A 16721-nucleotide genomic window follows, 5' to 3' on the forward strand; every position below is an offset into this window, starting at 1 on the left:
ATCTTACACAGAGATCACACGTGTCTGAATGTCAGGGAATCATGGAATGGCTTGGATTGGAAGGAGCCTCAAGGATCATGTAGTTCTAAATCCCTGCAGTGGGCGGAGTTGCCAGCCATTAAATCAGGCACTACATCATGTTATTCACAGCCCCATCCAGTGCTGTAAGCCTCTTTGGTTGCAGTGCAGGAAGTACCCAGGTTCCTTTCTGGCCTCAGCACCTCATTCCAACTGACACTAGCAATACTGCATGGCCTCCTGGGTTTTGGGCTTTGTGTCTCCAGCTTGTTCCCCTGAGACTCAGCCCCGGGGTGTCAGACACTCAGAGTTGTGCTCCAGCCTTCACCAAGAATTGGGCATTGAGTATGTGAATAGCTACATGTTGCTGAGTGCTCTGCAAATCAGGCCCTGAGCATCTCACAGTGAATATCCCAGATCAGTGGGACTGTCGGACCTCAGCACCCTTGCTGTTCTGTAAAAGCAATGACAGTGCCCTGCTTCACCTTAAAGGCATGTTTTGGGGATTAGCAAGTTAATGCTTGTGAAGCATTTAGATTTACGGTAATTGTCTGCCCCAGAGAAAATCTTGTCAGATAAATAATAATTGTAATCACAACAGGGTATGAAAGGCATGCAGATAAAGCACAGGGCTATGTGCTGAGCTATGAAAAGAGGAAAAATACTGAATTTATTTTCTATTGTGGACCAACCACTGAGTGTTAAATGGGGCATGGGGAAGAGACAAGTGTGGTGCAGTCAAAAGTTATGTGCATGGCAGTAAGAAACATGGCTGCACATCTGGCCTCCAGCACCGCTGGGTTTGTGGCCATGTTCAGGCTCCAGACTGAGGAAGGTGCTCACTGTGCTGAGAAAATGGGTGGTCCTGCTCTGCTGCTTGAGCACCTTGAGTCACCATTAAGAGAGACTATCCTTGGAGCTGAATTGGGTGGGTGGGAGAAGCCTTCACAGTTACCTACCCTAAGTGATGCTCACAGTGCTGAAGGAGCGATGCTGGGCTATGCCATAACAAAGAATTTTCTTACTTTGTTCCATTAATCTTTCTTCAAAGTTTTCACTGTATTCCAGTCTTCGCTTTGCATTCCATCCCCTCCATTTGTATTGTTCACCTGTTTCTAACTCTTAAGCCATTACTCTCACTTCTGTCTCCCTCAGTCCCTCACTGTATAACACTCCTTCCCCCGGGGAGTCCTTCTGTCTAGAGATCTTCCTTCCTCCTACTGAGCTGTCTTATTCTTTGCCAAACCTCTTGCTATTCTTTCCTCCTTTCTCTACTGCTGTTAGTGCTGGTTATTTTCTCCAACCACTTGCTGTTTTCCCCAAATGTTTGTTTACCTTGCTAGTAATTATCCCCGCATAATTACCTCCATTATTTACCCTTATGGGCTTCTAGTGCTGACACACCTCTTTCCTCCCGGCCCCCATTAGGTTCCTTTTTTCACTCAATTTCCCCTTTCTCCTTTTTCCCCTACCTTTCCCTAGGCTTGATGAATAGATCTTATCTGCAGCAGACACTGAAGAGAAAAATCAGATTTTGCCCATGTGTCTTAAGACCAGTAAGGGGCTGTGAATTATTTGGTGGGGATTCTACATGCACCCCATCTGCACCAAGAAATCCATACAGCAGTTTACCTCACAGTCATTCCACATGGCTTTATCTGTGGGCATCTGGCAAGTCTCAGGTGCATGTGATCCCAGTGAGATTACTTTGAGAAAACAGTACAGTGCCTGTGCTTGAAAATTAAATGTAGCTGTGGATGCCCATCTGAAAGGCCAAGTCAAGCAGATTCCTGCAGATATTTTGGGGAGTGTGGTAGCAATACTCGGTTCAACAGCAGTCATGAGCATATGGGAATGTCATGGAACTGATGGATTTTACCCAACCAAGAGAACTGAATTAAAATTCAGTGAAGAAATTACACTGGCCTTGCAGAACTCTTTTCCTTTTTAATTGAGACTAAATAATTACTAAGGCAGGCAAACTGTAAGAAGCAATTACATGAAGGGAGTAGCCTGGAGTTATAATAGGAGTCAGTTGCACTGTACAGACACCAAATGTCTTTCTGGAATGAACCAGTAAGAGCATTCACCATACACCTTAGCTGGTGGTATGTGCAGCTCTGTGTCCTGCGTGTTCAGACAAAAGCTAGAGGAATACTGCCAAAAAAATAATGAGAGGGTTAGGAAACAAAGCCACTAAGAAAAATTTGAAAGAACGGAATTTATTTAGTCTAGAAACATCAAGACTGAAGTAGTCCTAAGACTGGCGCTTGTTATGAGTGGTGGTTCATCTGCCTTCTGGAAGGAACAGGCTTGGTCCACAGTGCTAAGTATATGAAATTTGATACAGTGAAAACCCTTCTTATAATGTATTTGGCATGAGTTTATCTTGTTGGGGTTGTGGACACTTTATACTGGGGAAAGAGCGAAGGGCTTTTCCCCCGAGGAGAAAGAAAGAAGTAGACTTTCCTTCTAGATTTTGCATGTCTGCAATCCTACTTGAGCGTGGATGAACTCCAGGTTTCCATGTGTTTATAACTTTATCAAATTTGGATGGATTTTCAGAGGGATTAGTGAATTTAAAAGAAAAAAATAGCCAGCACTAAAAGCAACATATCCCAGTCAGATTTGAAGTACTTCTTCAAAACTATGGCGAATAGTTTAATTCTTTAATTGTTGATACAGACATTTGCAGAAATATATTTTACCTTGTCTTCTTCTTGGAAATGGTTAACCAAACTTCTTTCCCCTCTAGCCCATAAATTGCTAATATTTAGCATACAAAGTTGAGATCAGATGATTAAAGTTTGGCAGAGTTATAGGCACTAAAAACAAGGTCTAAGGGGAAGTGTCATGTAACATTAATAACAGGCAGATCTACCAGCCCCACCTATAACAATCTTACTTCTATCAAATCCAGGTTTCCTTGATGATTCTCAAATGTTTCCACAGGCTTTTAGAGAAGATCTGGAATGCCTTATTCAAGAACAGATGAAGAAAGGCAATAACCCAACTGGGCTGCTTGCATTACAGCAGATTGCTGATTACATTACAGCAAGCTCTTTTGCAGGTTTTTCCTCATCTTCACTCAGTAAGTGAAATGTGCCTTTGAATGCCACTTTTTCTCTTTGTTTTTACTATTTCCAGTGAAATTTAATGTGAGTGTAAACTAAGACATGACATTATTTTTCTACTTTTGCATATAAGTTGTAAAAATGGGGAATTGCCAGCCAAACTGAATCGTTATCCAGATATCTCCCAGAGTTTAAAATCACTTTTAGAATGTGCTGTAGTTACAAAAACGTTGCTGGGATGTTCCAGGCTTCCCAAGTCCTGCAGTACTGAAGTTGGCCTGAGCACTGTGGGTGGAATTCTTGATATGGGAGCTTACAAGCCTGAGGCACAGTGGCAGCTGTTGGCATTCAGCATCTTTTGAGAACTGGTCTCAAAATGGCTCCTTAGAGTTCATACAACAGAGTAAGTGGAAAAGAACGACAGAGAGCTCAGAGTGCCTTATCTCCATGTCTCTAGCCAGTCCTGCAGATCCAGCTGTTCCCTGCAACGTTACCTGGGGATTTGAGCAGGGTGACTAATCTCAAAGTGTGCATTCTCTTGCTACTGAAAACCCAAACCTTTTCTCGCTCCTGGTAGTAACTTTCCCTGTAAGCAAAGGCAGTGTATCTCAAAGGGGTATTGTGCACTCATGAAGGGGAGAAATACCCCTTTGCAAGATGTTCATGCAATCAAAGTCAAAAGTGACGGAGGTTTTGGTAAAGACCCTAGAAGTCCCAGCAATGCAGATACAGTCTAATAGTTGCTGGTGTTGCTCTGCTGACAATTTAAATATACTACTTCTGGAAGATCACAACATAGCTGGGAGGTATTTAATTGATTGACTACCACCTTTTTCTGTTTTTCAGGCCATGGAATGATTACCCCCATCAATGATCTACCTGGGATAGACACCTCCTCGTTTGTAAAGGGGGAAAAACTTACTCGTTGCAAATTAGCCAGTTTATACAGACTGGCTGACTTGTTTGGGTGGGCACATCTGCCAAATGCCTACATCACTGTAAGTATTTCAGAGAATGAGAATGTTGATTTGGGACCTTACTGTTCAGTCACATTAATTTCCCCCAGATAATATAAATTCAGAAATAAGTTGGTAATCCATTTGTTTTTTCCCTCTGTTTCAGGTCAGAGTAAGCAAAGAACATGATCATATTCTAATCATTCCAAGAGGTCTGTCCTTTTCTGAAGCTTCAGCTTCCAATTTGGTATGTAATTCACCTGCATTCACACCACCACCAAGGCTCAACCTGTTTTCTGAAATACTTTTGTGGCTACTAAAATGGACCTAGCTGTAATCATACTGCTTGATTGTAGTTGCTTTTAATGTTTACCCACCCTATGCAAAGCTGATTAATTATTTAGATAGCAGCATCCTTTGTTCTGGTTATTTATTTTTGGATATAGCTTTGCTTTCTGTTGCTCTGTCTCCAACATCAATGCACGGCAGCAAAGTTTTGTTCTCCTGTCTCCTGGAACTCATTAAATAGCCTCAGTGTAGCAGCAACCGTTTAGAACCTGACAATCTGGTAATTCTTATGAAATCACTCTGTAGGAGTAGTGTCAGTAGAATCAGTTCTTATCTTTATAAATGGGGAAGTAAAGTTGAATAATCTTCCCTGGTCCTTACGAAGGAACGAGGTAAAATTACAGGTTGGTATTTAGGATCCTGTAGCTGTAAAATCATGTGTCTTTTGATATAGATGCTGCCATACATTTTCTTCATGTCAGTTCATATCTGTGAAGATGCTATCTCCAGTTGGAAGAGGTGGCAGGGGTATTGGTTGGAAGACTGGTAGGCCAATAGCCTTGCAGGGAATAGAAAACCAAAATAAAAACACACTGCCTAATGTGCTCCTGTTGTTTTATGTTGATCCTGGAATTATTATTTTAATTTTTCTACAAATTTGTATGTTCTCTGCACATTTAATATTCTTATTGGAAATTTATTGGCTGAATTTTTTTCGTAGTCAAAGTTTAGAAAGTGTTTATGAAGTTGTTTTTAAAATGCCAAGAATTAGATTGCCTCCCTTACGAGAGGCTGTCAGTAGTGATCTGTAGTTGTATGCAATTTCCATGAAAATATCAAAGATGTCTTTTTTTCCTTTCTTGCATGGTTGGAAGAGGCTTACATAAACACGCTCAATATTCTTACAGGTTGAACCAGATCTTTTCTCGTAGTTGGTTTCCATTCCAGTTATGATTCTGGTTTGCAAATTGCTGAGACTTTCTTTTAAGCAAAAGATTAGCTTGACCAAAGAGGAGTGCATGGTGTACCAGGATTTTGTCTTCTTTCATGGTAGGGCTTCCAAATGCTACTGATGTCTGCAGAATGGCATAATGACACACAGGTGGCTCTCCTTTTTTCATGCTCTAAGCCTGAAGAGTATGGGGAAAACTTGGTATCAAGTAAGAAGGGGAGGGAAGTTCTCAAATAATTGCAGTTGTTGCAGACTTCTTGAATGTTGTCCATTTGTTTGACTTTTCCAGATAAAGGTAAACATCCTGGGAGATGTAGTTGACCAGGGCAGTACAACTCTAAGTATCGACAATGCAGGATTCAGTCCACACGTGGCCATCTATTCCACACGCCCTGATGTCAGGTGTATAATACACATACATACCCCTGCAACAGCAGCTGTAAGTCTTCTTCCTCCTAGCTTGAAGAGTAAAAAAAAAAACCAACAGGTTAATCTTATGAACCTAGATCACCTTTCTGAAGCTGAATCATTGCTTGTGGCGGTTTTAGTTTTGTTTGTAACAAAGCTCCACGTTGTTGTTTTTCTCTTTAAAATAAAACTCTGCTGTGAAATCAGAGAGGGTGGGGCTACTGCAATGAAATGAATGGTAATTAACTGATGCTTGGATATGATTGTGCTCAGGCTGAAGAAACTAAAGATAGTTATCCAGGCTTCATTTATAGTATCTCTGACCATGTAATTTGCTGTATGCATCATCATTTATATTACACAACTCCATTTTAACTGGCTTAATTAGTAGTTGTGCTCAATTTGGATTTATTCCACTACTGAGAAATCGCAGTTAAAATATGATTATATATAAAATATAAGTAAATGTATAAAATATAAGTTAAAATGGTTCATACAACAATTATAAAAATGTAAGAAGGCTTGAAATCGTTGATTTGAGATAAATAGGTAAATACATATGTAAATATTTCTTGACAACAGACAAATAAAGGAATGGCTAACTTCTTTTACACACGTTCTTTGAAATTATAAGTATGGGAAAGAAGGAAAAAACATTTTGTCTGCTTGTGTTGAAAATTAAACGTGGATAAAATTTACAGAAACTCACTTGGGATTCATTTGTCTTTTCCTATCATCAATCTGTCCTAAGGTTGTGTAGCAGCAGTTCTGTCACCCTCTTGTAACTTAGAGTAGCGAAAGCCTAAAGAGATACTATTTCTCAACTTTCTCACTATGCAGTGTCTCTTTTTCTGGCAAAGTCACAGTTTGCTAAGAGTTGCGTGTTATGCTGTGGGTTTTAAGAGTTTAATTTTTTCCCCTAATTATCAGTACATCATTTTCTTGAAATAGGTTTCATCTATGAAGTGCGGCATCCTTCCAATATCACAGGAGGCCCTGATTCTGGGAGATGTTGCTTATTACAACTACCAGGGTTCTCTCGATGATCAGGAAGAGAGAATTCAGCTTCAGAAAGTACTTGGACCCAGTTGCAAGGTATTCAGCCTCATTCAAGCTTCCCAAAGGCAATTTTCATGTCCTGTGACAGTTTCTACCATTTAACATTAGTGTCTTCATTTACCAGGTATTAGTTTTGAGAAACCATGGTGTTGTAGCTCTAGGAGAGACACTGGAAGAAGCATTCCACTATATTTTCAACGTGCAACTGGCCTGTGAAACACAGGTGAGCAAGAATACACAACCGTCTTCATCTTCCATAACTGGGGCTTAAGCCCATCCCCAGAACTTCATCACTTTGCTTTTATGTATTTCCTGTCACATTCCCAAGTATGTGTTTGGAGGGGAGGAGTGAATAGCACTCCCTCACCCTGACATTCATGTTGAGTTCAATTGCTCATTCATTTTGAAATGTGTATTTAAAAAAAAAAGTTTAATAGTGTGATGAAAAAAGACTTTCTTAGGGTATTCTGAGTAGTTGTGTTTGAGTTCACTCCTTTTAGAGTGTGATAATTAGCATACATTATCATCCTTTCAGTAGGAATCACCTGCTATATATTATATGTTCACAGAAGAAAGCCTGAGACATACTGCAGCAGGCATTTGTGTTTCTCTTGTTTATTCAGAAAAGCAGAGAATCCAAAAGCATGTCTGCAAGTGAAGTAACACTCATTGATGTCTTTCAGGTTCATGCATTAGCTGGAGCAGGTGGGATAGACAATCTCCTACTACTGGATCTGCAGAAGTTCAAGCCTTTCACGCATGGTGTGGCAGCAGGTGGAGGAGGAGGAGTTAATATGTCTTCACAGCAAAAATGGAAAGTAGGGGAGCAGGAGTTTGAAGCTCTCATGCGGATGCTGGACAACCTGGTGAGAACACACTTGTGGCAACATCCGGGCAGCCTTTGTAAGCTTCTGAGTGTAGGATCAGCTGCTGTATGGCAAATGATTCTTTCTGGTTTCTTTGCAAGTTTGAAAATGAAGGTAGGACAACTTCTCAACCCAAGGCATGTAGGACAGCACAAAAAAACCTGATTACTTCTTCAGTTACTTTTTCAATTTTTTTTTAATTTCCTATTTCTTAAATTATCATTATTTTCTTTTTCCTTCTCCATAGGGATACAGAACTGGCTATGCCTACAGACAACCCTTAGTCAGGGAAAAGCCCAGACATAAGAGTGACGTTGAGATCCCAGCCACTGTGACTGCCTTTTCCTTTGAAGACGATGCAGTCCCGCTCTCCCCACTGAAATTCCTGGCACAGAGACAACAGAGGGAAAAGACAAGATGGCTGAACTCCCCAAACACGTACTTGAAAGTAAATGTGCCTGAGGAGTCCTGGAATGGGGAAGCAAGTCCCAGGACCAAGATCACGGTGGGTCAATACTTTAGGACAGCTGTTCTGGTTTTATACTGCTTGGGAAAAAGCAGACTGCACATAGCTCTTTTCAAGACCTCTTTAACAGGATTAGCAAATCAGTTAATGAAGCAGGAGGAAATAGGTTTGTGGGAGGTTTAGTGACATCAGTACTAATGGCCCTCAATAATTTGGGCATTGCCTTTCTTTGGAAGAGCAACGGTTTACATTAAGAAATAAGCAATTATTTTGCCTTTGCATTGAGCTCCTCCAATTCCTAAGACAGAAAATAATTTTTCTGCTGTATGTTTTTATGTCTTAAACTATCCACCAAATATAAGAGGGTTTTTAATCACCTGTAAGCTGCTCTCATCTCTGCAGGGTCTGATTTGCCACTGACTATCCTTTTCCTGTTTGTGAGCCTGCTGAAAACAGGCTCTAAAGAGTATGCTGTTGTTACTCCTCATGGTGATTGAGCCTTTTCCTCCTGCTTCCACTGTTTCCAGCCTGGAGAGCAGCACTTATTTTGCAGGGCTGAGGAGCACATTATTTGCTGTCCTGCTCCTATTTGCACAGCACAACCGTAAAGCATCAGCTCCTCCTGCTGGCAGGCTAGCAAGCTTCTGCACTTGTGTTTGGGAGAAATATCCTCAACAAGATATGAATCCTCGCTTCAGAGGAATAAAGCTCCAGAATGTGTGATTAGCAGAGGTGGAAGGTGAATGAGGAAATGAGAGAGGATGGATGAGCTCTGGAACCAGGAGATCAATGTGCTAGTGGATAGGAAGCATGATGCCTTCTGAACACGGCTTCATTAGTAGGTAGTTAGCATTGTGTTATACAGGAGTGTGTTTTGGTGTTCATTAAAAGTGATCTGGGTGGTATGTGCTCAAGGCAACTTAGATTTCCCTGGGTAAGCATACAAACTTGTGAGGATTTGGGGGTATTCCATGGATGTCACGTGAAACTGAAAATAGAGTCAGGAAGGCTCCTCTTTACTTCTCCTCTTTAGCCATAAAACAGCACTGAGAAATGTCCATCCCCATCATGCTGTGCAATTCTTTTTTTCCTTTAAGTGGATGAAAGCTGACGACTCTTCCAAGACTAGTGGAGGAACACCAATCAAAATTGAAGATCCAAACCAGTTTGTTCCTTTAAACACAAACCCCAGTGAAGTGCTGGAAAAGAGAAATAAGGTAAAGGATGCGTAATGAGTAAAACTGTACCATTTCTATATATAGTTATTTGTTAAATAATGTCAAACAGTAACCTAACATTTTCAAGTGTTCTGTTTTTTAGTAGGAAGTTTCTGATGTGATTTTGGCACTAAAAAGCCTGTATTTAAACATGTGATTACATGAATTCTGTGTATGTATATGCTACGTACATACAAATTTTGAATGCAATAGTTTGGTGAATGATGACCATTGGCTCTGTAAATGATAGATTGGAAATGGTAGTCCCCATCATTTAACATTATATTTAGTGGATAATTAGGTGCCAGCATGAACCAAATTGCTGTAAATCGGATGCAGCACAATTCAGTCTCACGCGAGCTCTGCTCTGTGCTAATTCTTCTAGCATGTATTAAACTGGAGTATCTCTGCCCCACTTCACTCCCTTTTGGCAATAGAAAGGAAAAGAAAAAAAAAAAAAAAGAAAAGAAAATGAAAGATTGTTGGACCTCTCTGTAATCACAGATATCTCACTGCTTTTCCCTTCCAGCACATAAGGCGCTAACTGTTAGGCTGACCAAATACTCCACCCTGGGCTTTACTGTGCTAGCAGATACTTGGGACGCTTTCCATGTGATTACAGAATCTTTTATTTTTTGGAAAGCACCCTATCAGTATCTGTGGGGATTGAACTGGAGTCAGAAGGAACAACTCCCTTCCTTAGGGCTGGCAAGGCATCTTGTGGTCATCCAGAGATTAATGCTACAAGTTCCAGACAGTGATTTTAAGACTCTCTGAATTCACTGTCTCATTAGTTAGTTGACTCCCGTTTTTTCTACTGTGTAATGTTTGTATCTGGTCTATTTTTCTGTTTATATTTATGTTTGGTCTGTCTCTCTATAGATTCGGGAGCAAAATCGATACGATCTGAAGACAGCAGGACCACAGTCTCAGCTGCTTGCTGGGATCGTTGTGGATAAAAAGCCAAGTCCGGTGAGTAGGGCATCATTCACTGATTTATGTGTATTTGGGTTATTTTGCCTTGCTTTCTTTCAGGCTTCACTTCTGGGCTGTTTTCTTTCTAAATACTTAGTTAGAACTGGCAATTTTAATGCCAAGTATTGAATGTGTAATGTGTTCTATTCATGTAGGCGCATGTTTTTTTATCTCAGAGGTATAAAATGTTAGTTTCAGATGGAGATATGCATAATAGACATACCTGTCTTTAATATTGTAGTGGGAGCCTTCTCTAAGACCATTTAAGCTGCAGAATGATGGATTTGCATTGCACAGTGCCAAAAATAACTTCTCATTTTTCTGTGGAACTCACTGCTAAAGAAAATCATTTCAGGCTCAGAAATGACATGAATTTAAAAGGTGGGATGGGACCATGCAGAAGACAGCTGCCATTGGAAACAGGCTTCTAATGGAGTGAGAGTGAGAGAGGGTTTCTGGTTTCTTACCAGTCTTGTCTTGAATAGAATATAGTTAATTCTGTTTAAGATGGATATCTCTGGTAAGGTATGTAACAAACCACGTTGAACTAGAGTTGGCATTCAATAATTTTAAGTTTCTCACCATTCGTGAGTTACTGCACAGAATTGTTGGAATTGGAAGGGACCCTTAAAGGCCATCTGGTCCAACTCCCCTTCAGTGAACAGAGACATCTGTGGCTCCATCAGGTGCTCAGAGCCCCTCCATTCTGACCTTGGGCATCTCTAAGGGCAATGTGTTCACCGCCTCTCTAGGCAACCATTTATTTCTTCATTTTGGCTTCCAATATTCTTTTGCAATGATACAGAGTTTGCATGTTTATCTCAGTCAAAAAGAATATTTTCCAGATTAGTTGTCTCTGAATACGAGTATAATTTTAATTTTGTTATTATAAGTTTAATCTCAGAAGACGTCTTCCAGTTAGGTTCCTAAACTGTAGCATGAGCACAGCAACTTTCTCACAGAAACATCCTAGAATACTTGGAGCATCTGCAAAAAAATATAGGAAGTGTTACATTTGAATCCCTATTGTTGAAAAATTTTCACTTCTGAAGAGAATCTAAGTCCCTGAACAGTAATTATTGAGGTACACGTTTCTTTTGAAGCTGTTCCCCTTCATTTAAAACAAAAACAAAAAAACCCCACTCAAATAGTGATTGTGCCATTATGAATGAATTGTGATTTATAGTTACTGTGTAAACGTCCATTAAACAGGGTAACTTTGGCCTTGCTGTTGTTTGCTTTTTTTTTCTTCTGTATTCTCTCTCTTTAGGTTTGGAGTCATCATACTATTTGCCATGTGCATGCTGCTTGCTTTCTTTGTAACTTTTAAGTTTTTGGTTTTCTTTCTCCAAGCCAATGCAATTTGAAGATGATGAGCACGCACCACCAGCACCACCCAACCCGTTCAGCCATCTCACAGAAAAGGAACTGGAAGAGTACAAGAAAACAATTGAACGCAAGCAGCTAGGGCTGGAAGGTCAGTGGTTGGGGTTTGCATTTCTATCATCAGTTCATTTATATTTCATATCTACTGTTAAAATGTAACAGTCATTCCTTGAGGAAGTAGAATTCTTTTGTTTTTTCTTTATTTAATTTAGTTCATGCTAAAATTAAAGCAGTGAAAGACAAAAACATGCTGTAACATAATGACCTTTTTCATAGAACTGTACAATAAGTTAGCATGGAAAAGCCCATCATTCACTCTGTCCTCCTTGAAGTTAGTTTCAGAGTTGGATTGCATTGCTGAGGATCCTGTCCAGCTGAGCTGTGACCGCCTGTGATGATAATGATTGTAAACTAATCTGTAACCTTCTGCACTTGTGGAAGTTCTGTTATCTAAATGATACATGATGAACACTTGACTCTCTGAAAATGATTTTTTGCCACTTAATTATGAAAAATGTGACAAGGTAGAAGAAAATCTTTGTCATCTCGAGGTTTGTTTTATGCCAGTTCAAGTGTCAGAATTCACAGGAAAAACCCACTGAGCTCTCCCTGAGAACAAAAATATGCTGTGCTGCTTCGCATTTGGTGCAGCTCTGTCAATAGATTCTCTGCTTTCTGACCTTCAAATTCCAGTGCTTTTTGAGCTCGTTCGTAATTTATTACCTCCAGAAGTTTTGCAAGATGTTTGATCTTTGCTTCTTTAATTTTTCCTTTATTCTCCCAATGTGCTAGACTCATCTGCTTTTACTTTTTACATCTTTTATCCAGTACTGCTATTGTGCAGGAAATTACTAATTCATTATTGTTTTGTTTTTTTTTTACAGTATCACTTACTATGCTTTTTTTTTTTCATTAGTATTGTGTAATAAACCAACTTTGCTATATACCACATAGGGGTATAGCATGGTAGCCTATTCTATCAGCAGCGTGTGTGACTTAAGGCTAGATAAAACCACAGGGCATGCTATGTGAAACGCAAAGGAATGCAAACCTTCCCTCTTTTTTGTGCTTTGTACTAATGAACTAATATAAAAAGATTGTTAGCAGATGAAATGTGTAAATCTATCATTCTACGTAATTTAAACTGTGCACTGTAGCTTCTTAATGTTGTCAGTATAAAGAGCACAATGCTAGCAGAGCTGTAAATCTTGTACCACTTGTACTGACATGCTTGCTTTGTTTTTACTTCTGCATGGCTACTAATCAAACTCTTGTCCTACAGATGCTGAACAGGAATTATTCTCAGATGACGGTTCATCTGTGTCACAAATTCAGTCACAAACTCAGTCCCCGCAAAATGTCCCAGAAAAATTAGAAGGTATTCTGTATAGTTTCTCTAAAATGCTGATGGCTCTCATAACCTGAGTCATCTGCTTTTTTGCTGAGTTCTTTATGCGTCTATGTCACTGAATAAGTAAAAAAGAGCCTTGTTTTCCCAAAGGCTGGTGGGGACTCTACCCAGTAAATTGCCTTTCCCAAGTTTTTCTGATACGTAATTCTCACAAATGGAAAATAACATGCGATGTACTGAACTTTACTTAATAAGGAGGAGGAGGAAATAGATACGTTTTGGTTTTGGTTGTGAGCCTCTAACACAGGAAAGATGTGAAGCTTTTGGAGAGGGTCCAGAGGAGGGCCACGAAGGGTTGGAGCACTTTTCCTGCAAAGACAGACTGAAGGAACTGGGTTTGTTTAGCCTGGAAAAGAGAAGGCTATGGGGAGACCTCATTGCAGCCTTCCAGTATTTAGAGAGAGTTTATAAACATGAGGGAAAAATCAACTTTTTACGCAGGTAGATAGTGATAGGACAAGGGGAACGGTTTTAAACTGAAGGAGGGGAGATTTAGATTAGATGTTTTTACTGAGAGAGTGGTGAGGAGCTAGAACAGGCTGCCCAGAGAGGTTGTGGGTGCCACATCCCTGAAGGTGTTTAAGGACAGGATGGATGGGGCCCTGGGCAACCTGATCTAGAACCTGATTTAGCAGCTGGCAGCCCTGCCTGTGGCAGGAGAGTGGGTCTTGATGATCCATGGAGTCCCTTCCAACCCAAGCCATTCTATGATTAAGGTCATATGTTTGCCTAAGGCTTTTCCAGAAAGGTCTAAGAAGGCACTTGGGAAGGGCAGTGTTCCAAAGATTTCTACATGGATGACACTTTTGTAAACCTGTCTCTGGAGTAGAATGTAATTCCAAGTATGCTTGAGACTGTATATCTGTGTATTGTTTGTGTAATATACTGTAAATGGCTTCACCTGCATATGCGCCTGGTAGAGGTGAGTTTAGCTTCCTCAGTCCAATATCCTGTGGTAACATCTTAGGTCTGTTTACAACAGGTATATAAAGGAGAAAAGCCAACATCTTAGCATTTTGGATTTCATTCTTTGGATTGCAATCCAGACTCTCATCTTTGTTTCAAGCTTGGGGTTGGCTTTTTTTTGTTTGTTTGTTTGGTGGTTGTTTTTTGTTTTTACATGATATCGCACCTAAATGACAGTAAAATTATCTGTTCTCTAGAAAATCACGAGGATCTCTATACCCAGAATGCCAACCTCATATCTGCAGAGCTACCTGTGGTGGTGGTGAACGGCAAGGAAGATGCACACGATGTGGAAGAAGACCTCACCAAGAGGGTCAGTCAGTTAACCACTAGTACTGTGGAGAGCGTAGAGATTACCATTAAAAGCTCTGAAAAGATAGAAGAGGCCCTGTCCCCTGAAGGGTCTCCTTCCAAATCCCCGTCGAAGAAGAAGAAGAAATTCCGCACCCCATCTTTCCTGAAGAAGAATAAAAAGAAAGAGAAAGTGGAAGTGTAAGTGCAGCTCTGTTGGGAGGAGGTGGTGCACATTTTAAACGTTTAAGTTGACCATTAACAGAGTAGTGTTAGGGGTGTGCAGTAACTGGACTTTTAACCGAAACAAAGAGGAACTGGAAAAGGTTTTGCTTTAAACAAAACAGAAACAAACAAACAAACAAAAAAGACTTTCATATTAAGTGAAAATTAATTCATCTCTCACTTACCTGAGTCCAAAATCGCTATGAGGGTTTGAAACATTCATTAGTTTCACGTTGAACTACACTGGCAGGTGCTCAGATACCGTCATAGCGAGATGAAATACCATCTCAGTATGCAGCAACAAGTTCTGCCTGAGGTATTTTGCAGACCTTGACATTTTCAGTACAGTAAAGTCTTTATTAAAGTTATTGTTGGGTGAACGTATAACTTTCTTTTTAAAAAAACAAAACCAAACAACTGCTGTCTGAATTGGTAACCAGATCATACCTTTTTGTATTGTGATTTTTGACCATCTGCTTTATGTTTCTGTACCCCTGTTTGGGCGGGTGCGTATTAACAGCACACCTTTAAATCTTTTTTAAGATTAGATCATATAGAAATACTATACACTGGCACATAATATTAGGGGGAGAACTGTGTAAGAGGAAAGTTTATTTGGAATTACTCAAAATGTCAAAGAGCTCCATTCATTGACAACTTCTTTGCCAAATATTTCGTTTTAGTGAAATATAATTTTTGAAGACTTCTTTTTTATTCTGTCTGTCGGGGGGAGGGGGAGACCCTTATTTTTCAAGAAGGGGGATTTTATACACGTAACATTGATAATTTAGTTTAACTGCAAAACAAAAAGAAGATTTTATATGTTCAAATGTTTGTATACCATTCAGTATAAAAATATTATAGGCATGTGAACCAGGCATTAAATAGTAGAGTGTATTTAAGAACGCTTGGTTTAGAGTATACTTAAATATAATTCAGGAATCCAGGGACTTAGAAATTAGAAGACAAAAATGTATAACGTTGAACTGGATTCAAGTTTAAAATTTACTGTGTTGGGTTTTTTCCTCATGGTATTGCTAATGAATGAAGAAAAATAATCTCTTAACGTAACCAAATGAAGGAAACAAAGCTGTTAAAAGGGAAGTGAAACAGTGAGAAAATAGGAGGAGACAGAGAAAGTAAAAGTTTGGTGATTATTTTTTTTAAATATATGATATGGATTGTGGGATATTTTTATTAAATCAGCAAAGTGACATTTCCACATTAGAAGTTTAAAATAATTTGTGTGGATTCATGCAGAGCGCAACACTTGTTGTTTTTTTCCTCACCTTTGTTTGAATTGTAAAAGGGTCTCATGAATGTGTGTTGTCCTTTGGGTGAACCCAGAACAAACCAGAGCCTCGTGCCATGGGTAGGGGGCGGTACGGTGGTGCTGCCACTTGCTCATTTTTACTGATATTGTCGTTTTATTACTTTTACTGTATTGTAAATACAAACTAAACATAGAAATTAACATAGGTTCTTCTTCGCTGTGTCAAATCGTCTGTAAATCAGTCATCGCAATAGGAAGTGCATTTTTCAGATCCGTGTGATTCCCAAATTACCAGTTGAAATATTATACAATATATAATTGTTAAATATGGCTGGAGAGTGGTTTGGCATGCACAAATGTTGATATAGCATGTTTGGGGGCTGGTTAGCTTTGACTGTGTAAGTGTGATAATGCAGTGTTGGAATGGATCCTGGAAACAATTTTCTAGCTATCACTAAATACTGGAATCAGTGTTTTTAATCATAGTAGAAACTTTCAGTTGCTTACTTTGTTTTTTATGTTCTACATTATTTGTGTTGTATTACAACATATGTAGAGACAGTAACCTGTGAACTACGCTTTTCATAACTTTTTTAAAAATATATCTAAATGAATGCAATGTGCATAAATATTTTTTAAAATGCAACCGTGAACTATTTGCACCTTTTGCTAATGCCTCTATTTACTTGCTTTGGCATAAAGAATGAGCCAGCCAACTCTTGTGTCCTGTGGAAAATATATAAATGTTATCTGAAATTGCTCATAGATGTAATGCTAATTAATGTTAAATCACAAATAAACAGTATTTTAAATAGATGTGTTTTGTGAAGCAGCCGTTTGTTTATACAGTGCTGTTGCATCTCTTGCTTGTAGAAAGATGCTTTGGTTAC

The 16721-nt window shown here is 39.4% G+C and overlaps 1 protein-coding gene across 5 annotated transcripts in view; it reads left to right on the top strand.

Moving 5' to 3' along the window:
• Positions 1–16647, top strand: part of ADD3 (adducin 3) — a 178744-nt gene extending 162097 nt beyond the window's left edge. For 3 of the 5 annotated variants that reach the window (XM_048946180.1, XM_048946178.1, XM_048946179.1), the window contains 13 exons: positions 2971–3109; positions 3939–4090; positions 4215–4295; positions 5578–5727; positions 6648–6791; positions 6880–6978; positions 7439–7621; positions 7869–8126; positions 9185–9304; positions 10187–10276; positions 11633–11756; positions 12948–13043; positions 14240–16647. In XM_048946180.1, the coding sequence (XP_048802137.1) occupies positions 2971–3109; positions 3939–4090; positions 4215–4295; positions 5578–5727; positions 6648–6791; positions 6880–6978; positions 7439–7621; positions 7869–8126; positions 9185–9304; positions 10187–10276; positions 11633–11756; positions 12948–13043; positions 14240–14538 (1935 nt within the window). In that variant the 3' untranslated portion in view covers positions 14539–16647. Of the gene's footprint in view, positions 1–2967; positions 3110–3938; positions 4091–4214; positions 4296–5577; positions 5728–6647; positions 6792–6879; positions 6979–7438; positions 7622–7868; positions 8127–9184; positions 9305–10186; positions 10277–11632; positions 11757–12947; positions 13044–14239 lie in introns of all 5 variants that reach the window. The other 2 variants (XM_048946182.1, XM_048946181.1) reach the window with 2 other exon arrangements.
• Positions 16648–16721: the final 74 nt, after the last annotated feature.

This window comes from Lagopus muta, chromosome 5, assembly GCF_023343835.1.
Source record: "Lagopus muta isolate bLagMut1 chromosome 5, bLagMut1 primary, whole genome shotgun sequence".
Lineage (NCBI taxonomy): Eukaryota > Metazoa > Chordata > Aves > Galliformes > Phasianidae > Lagopus > Lagopus muta.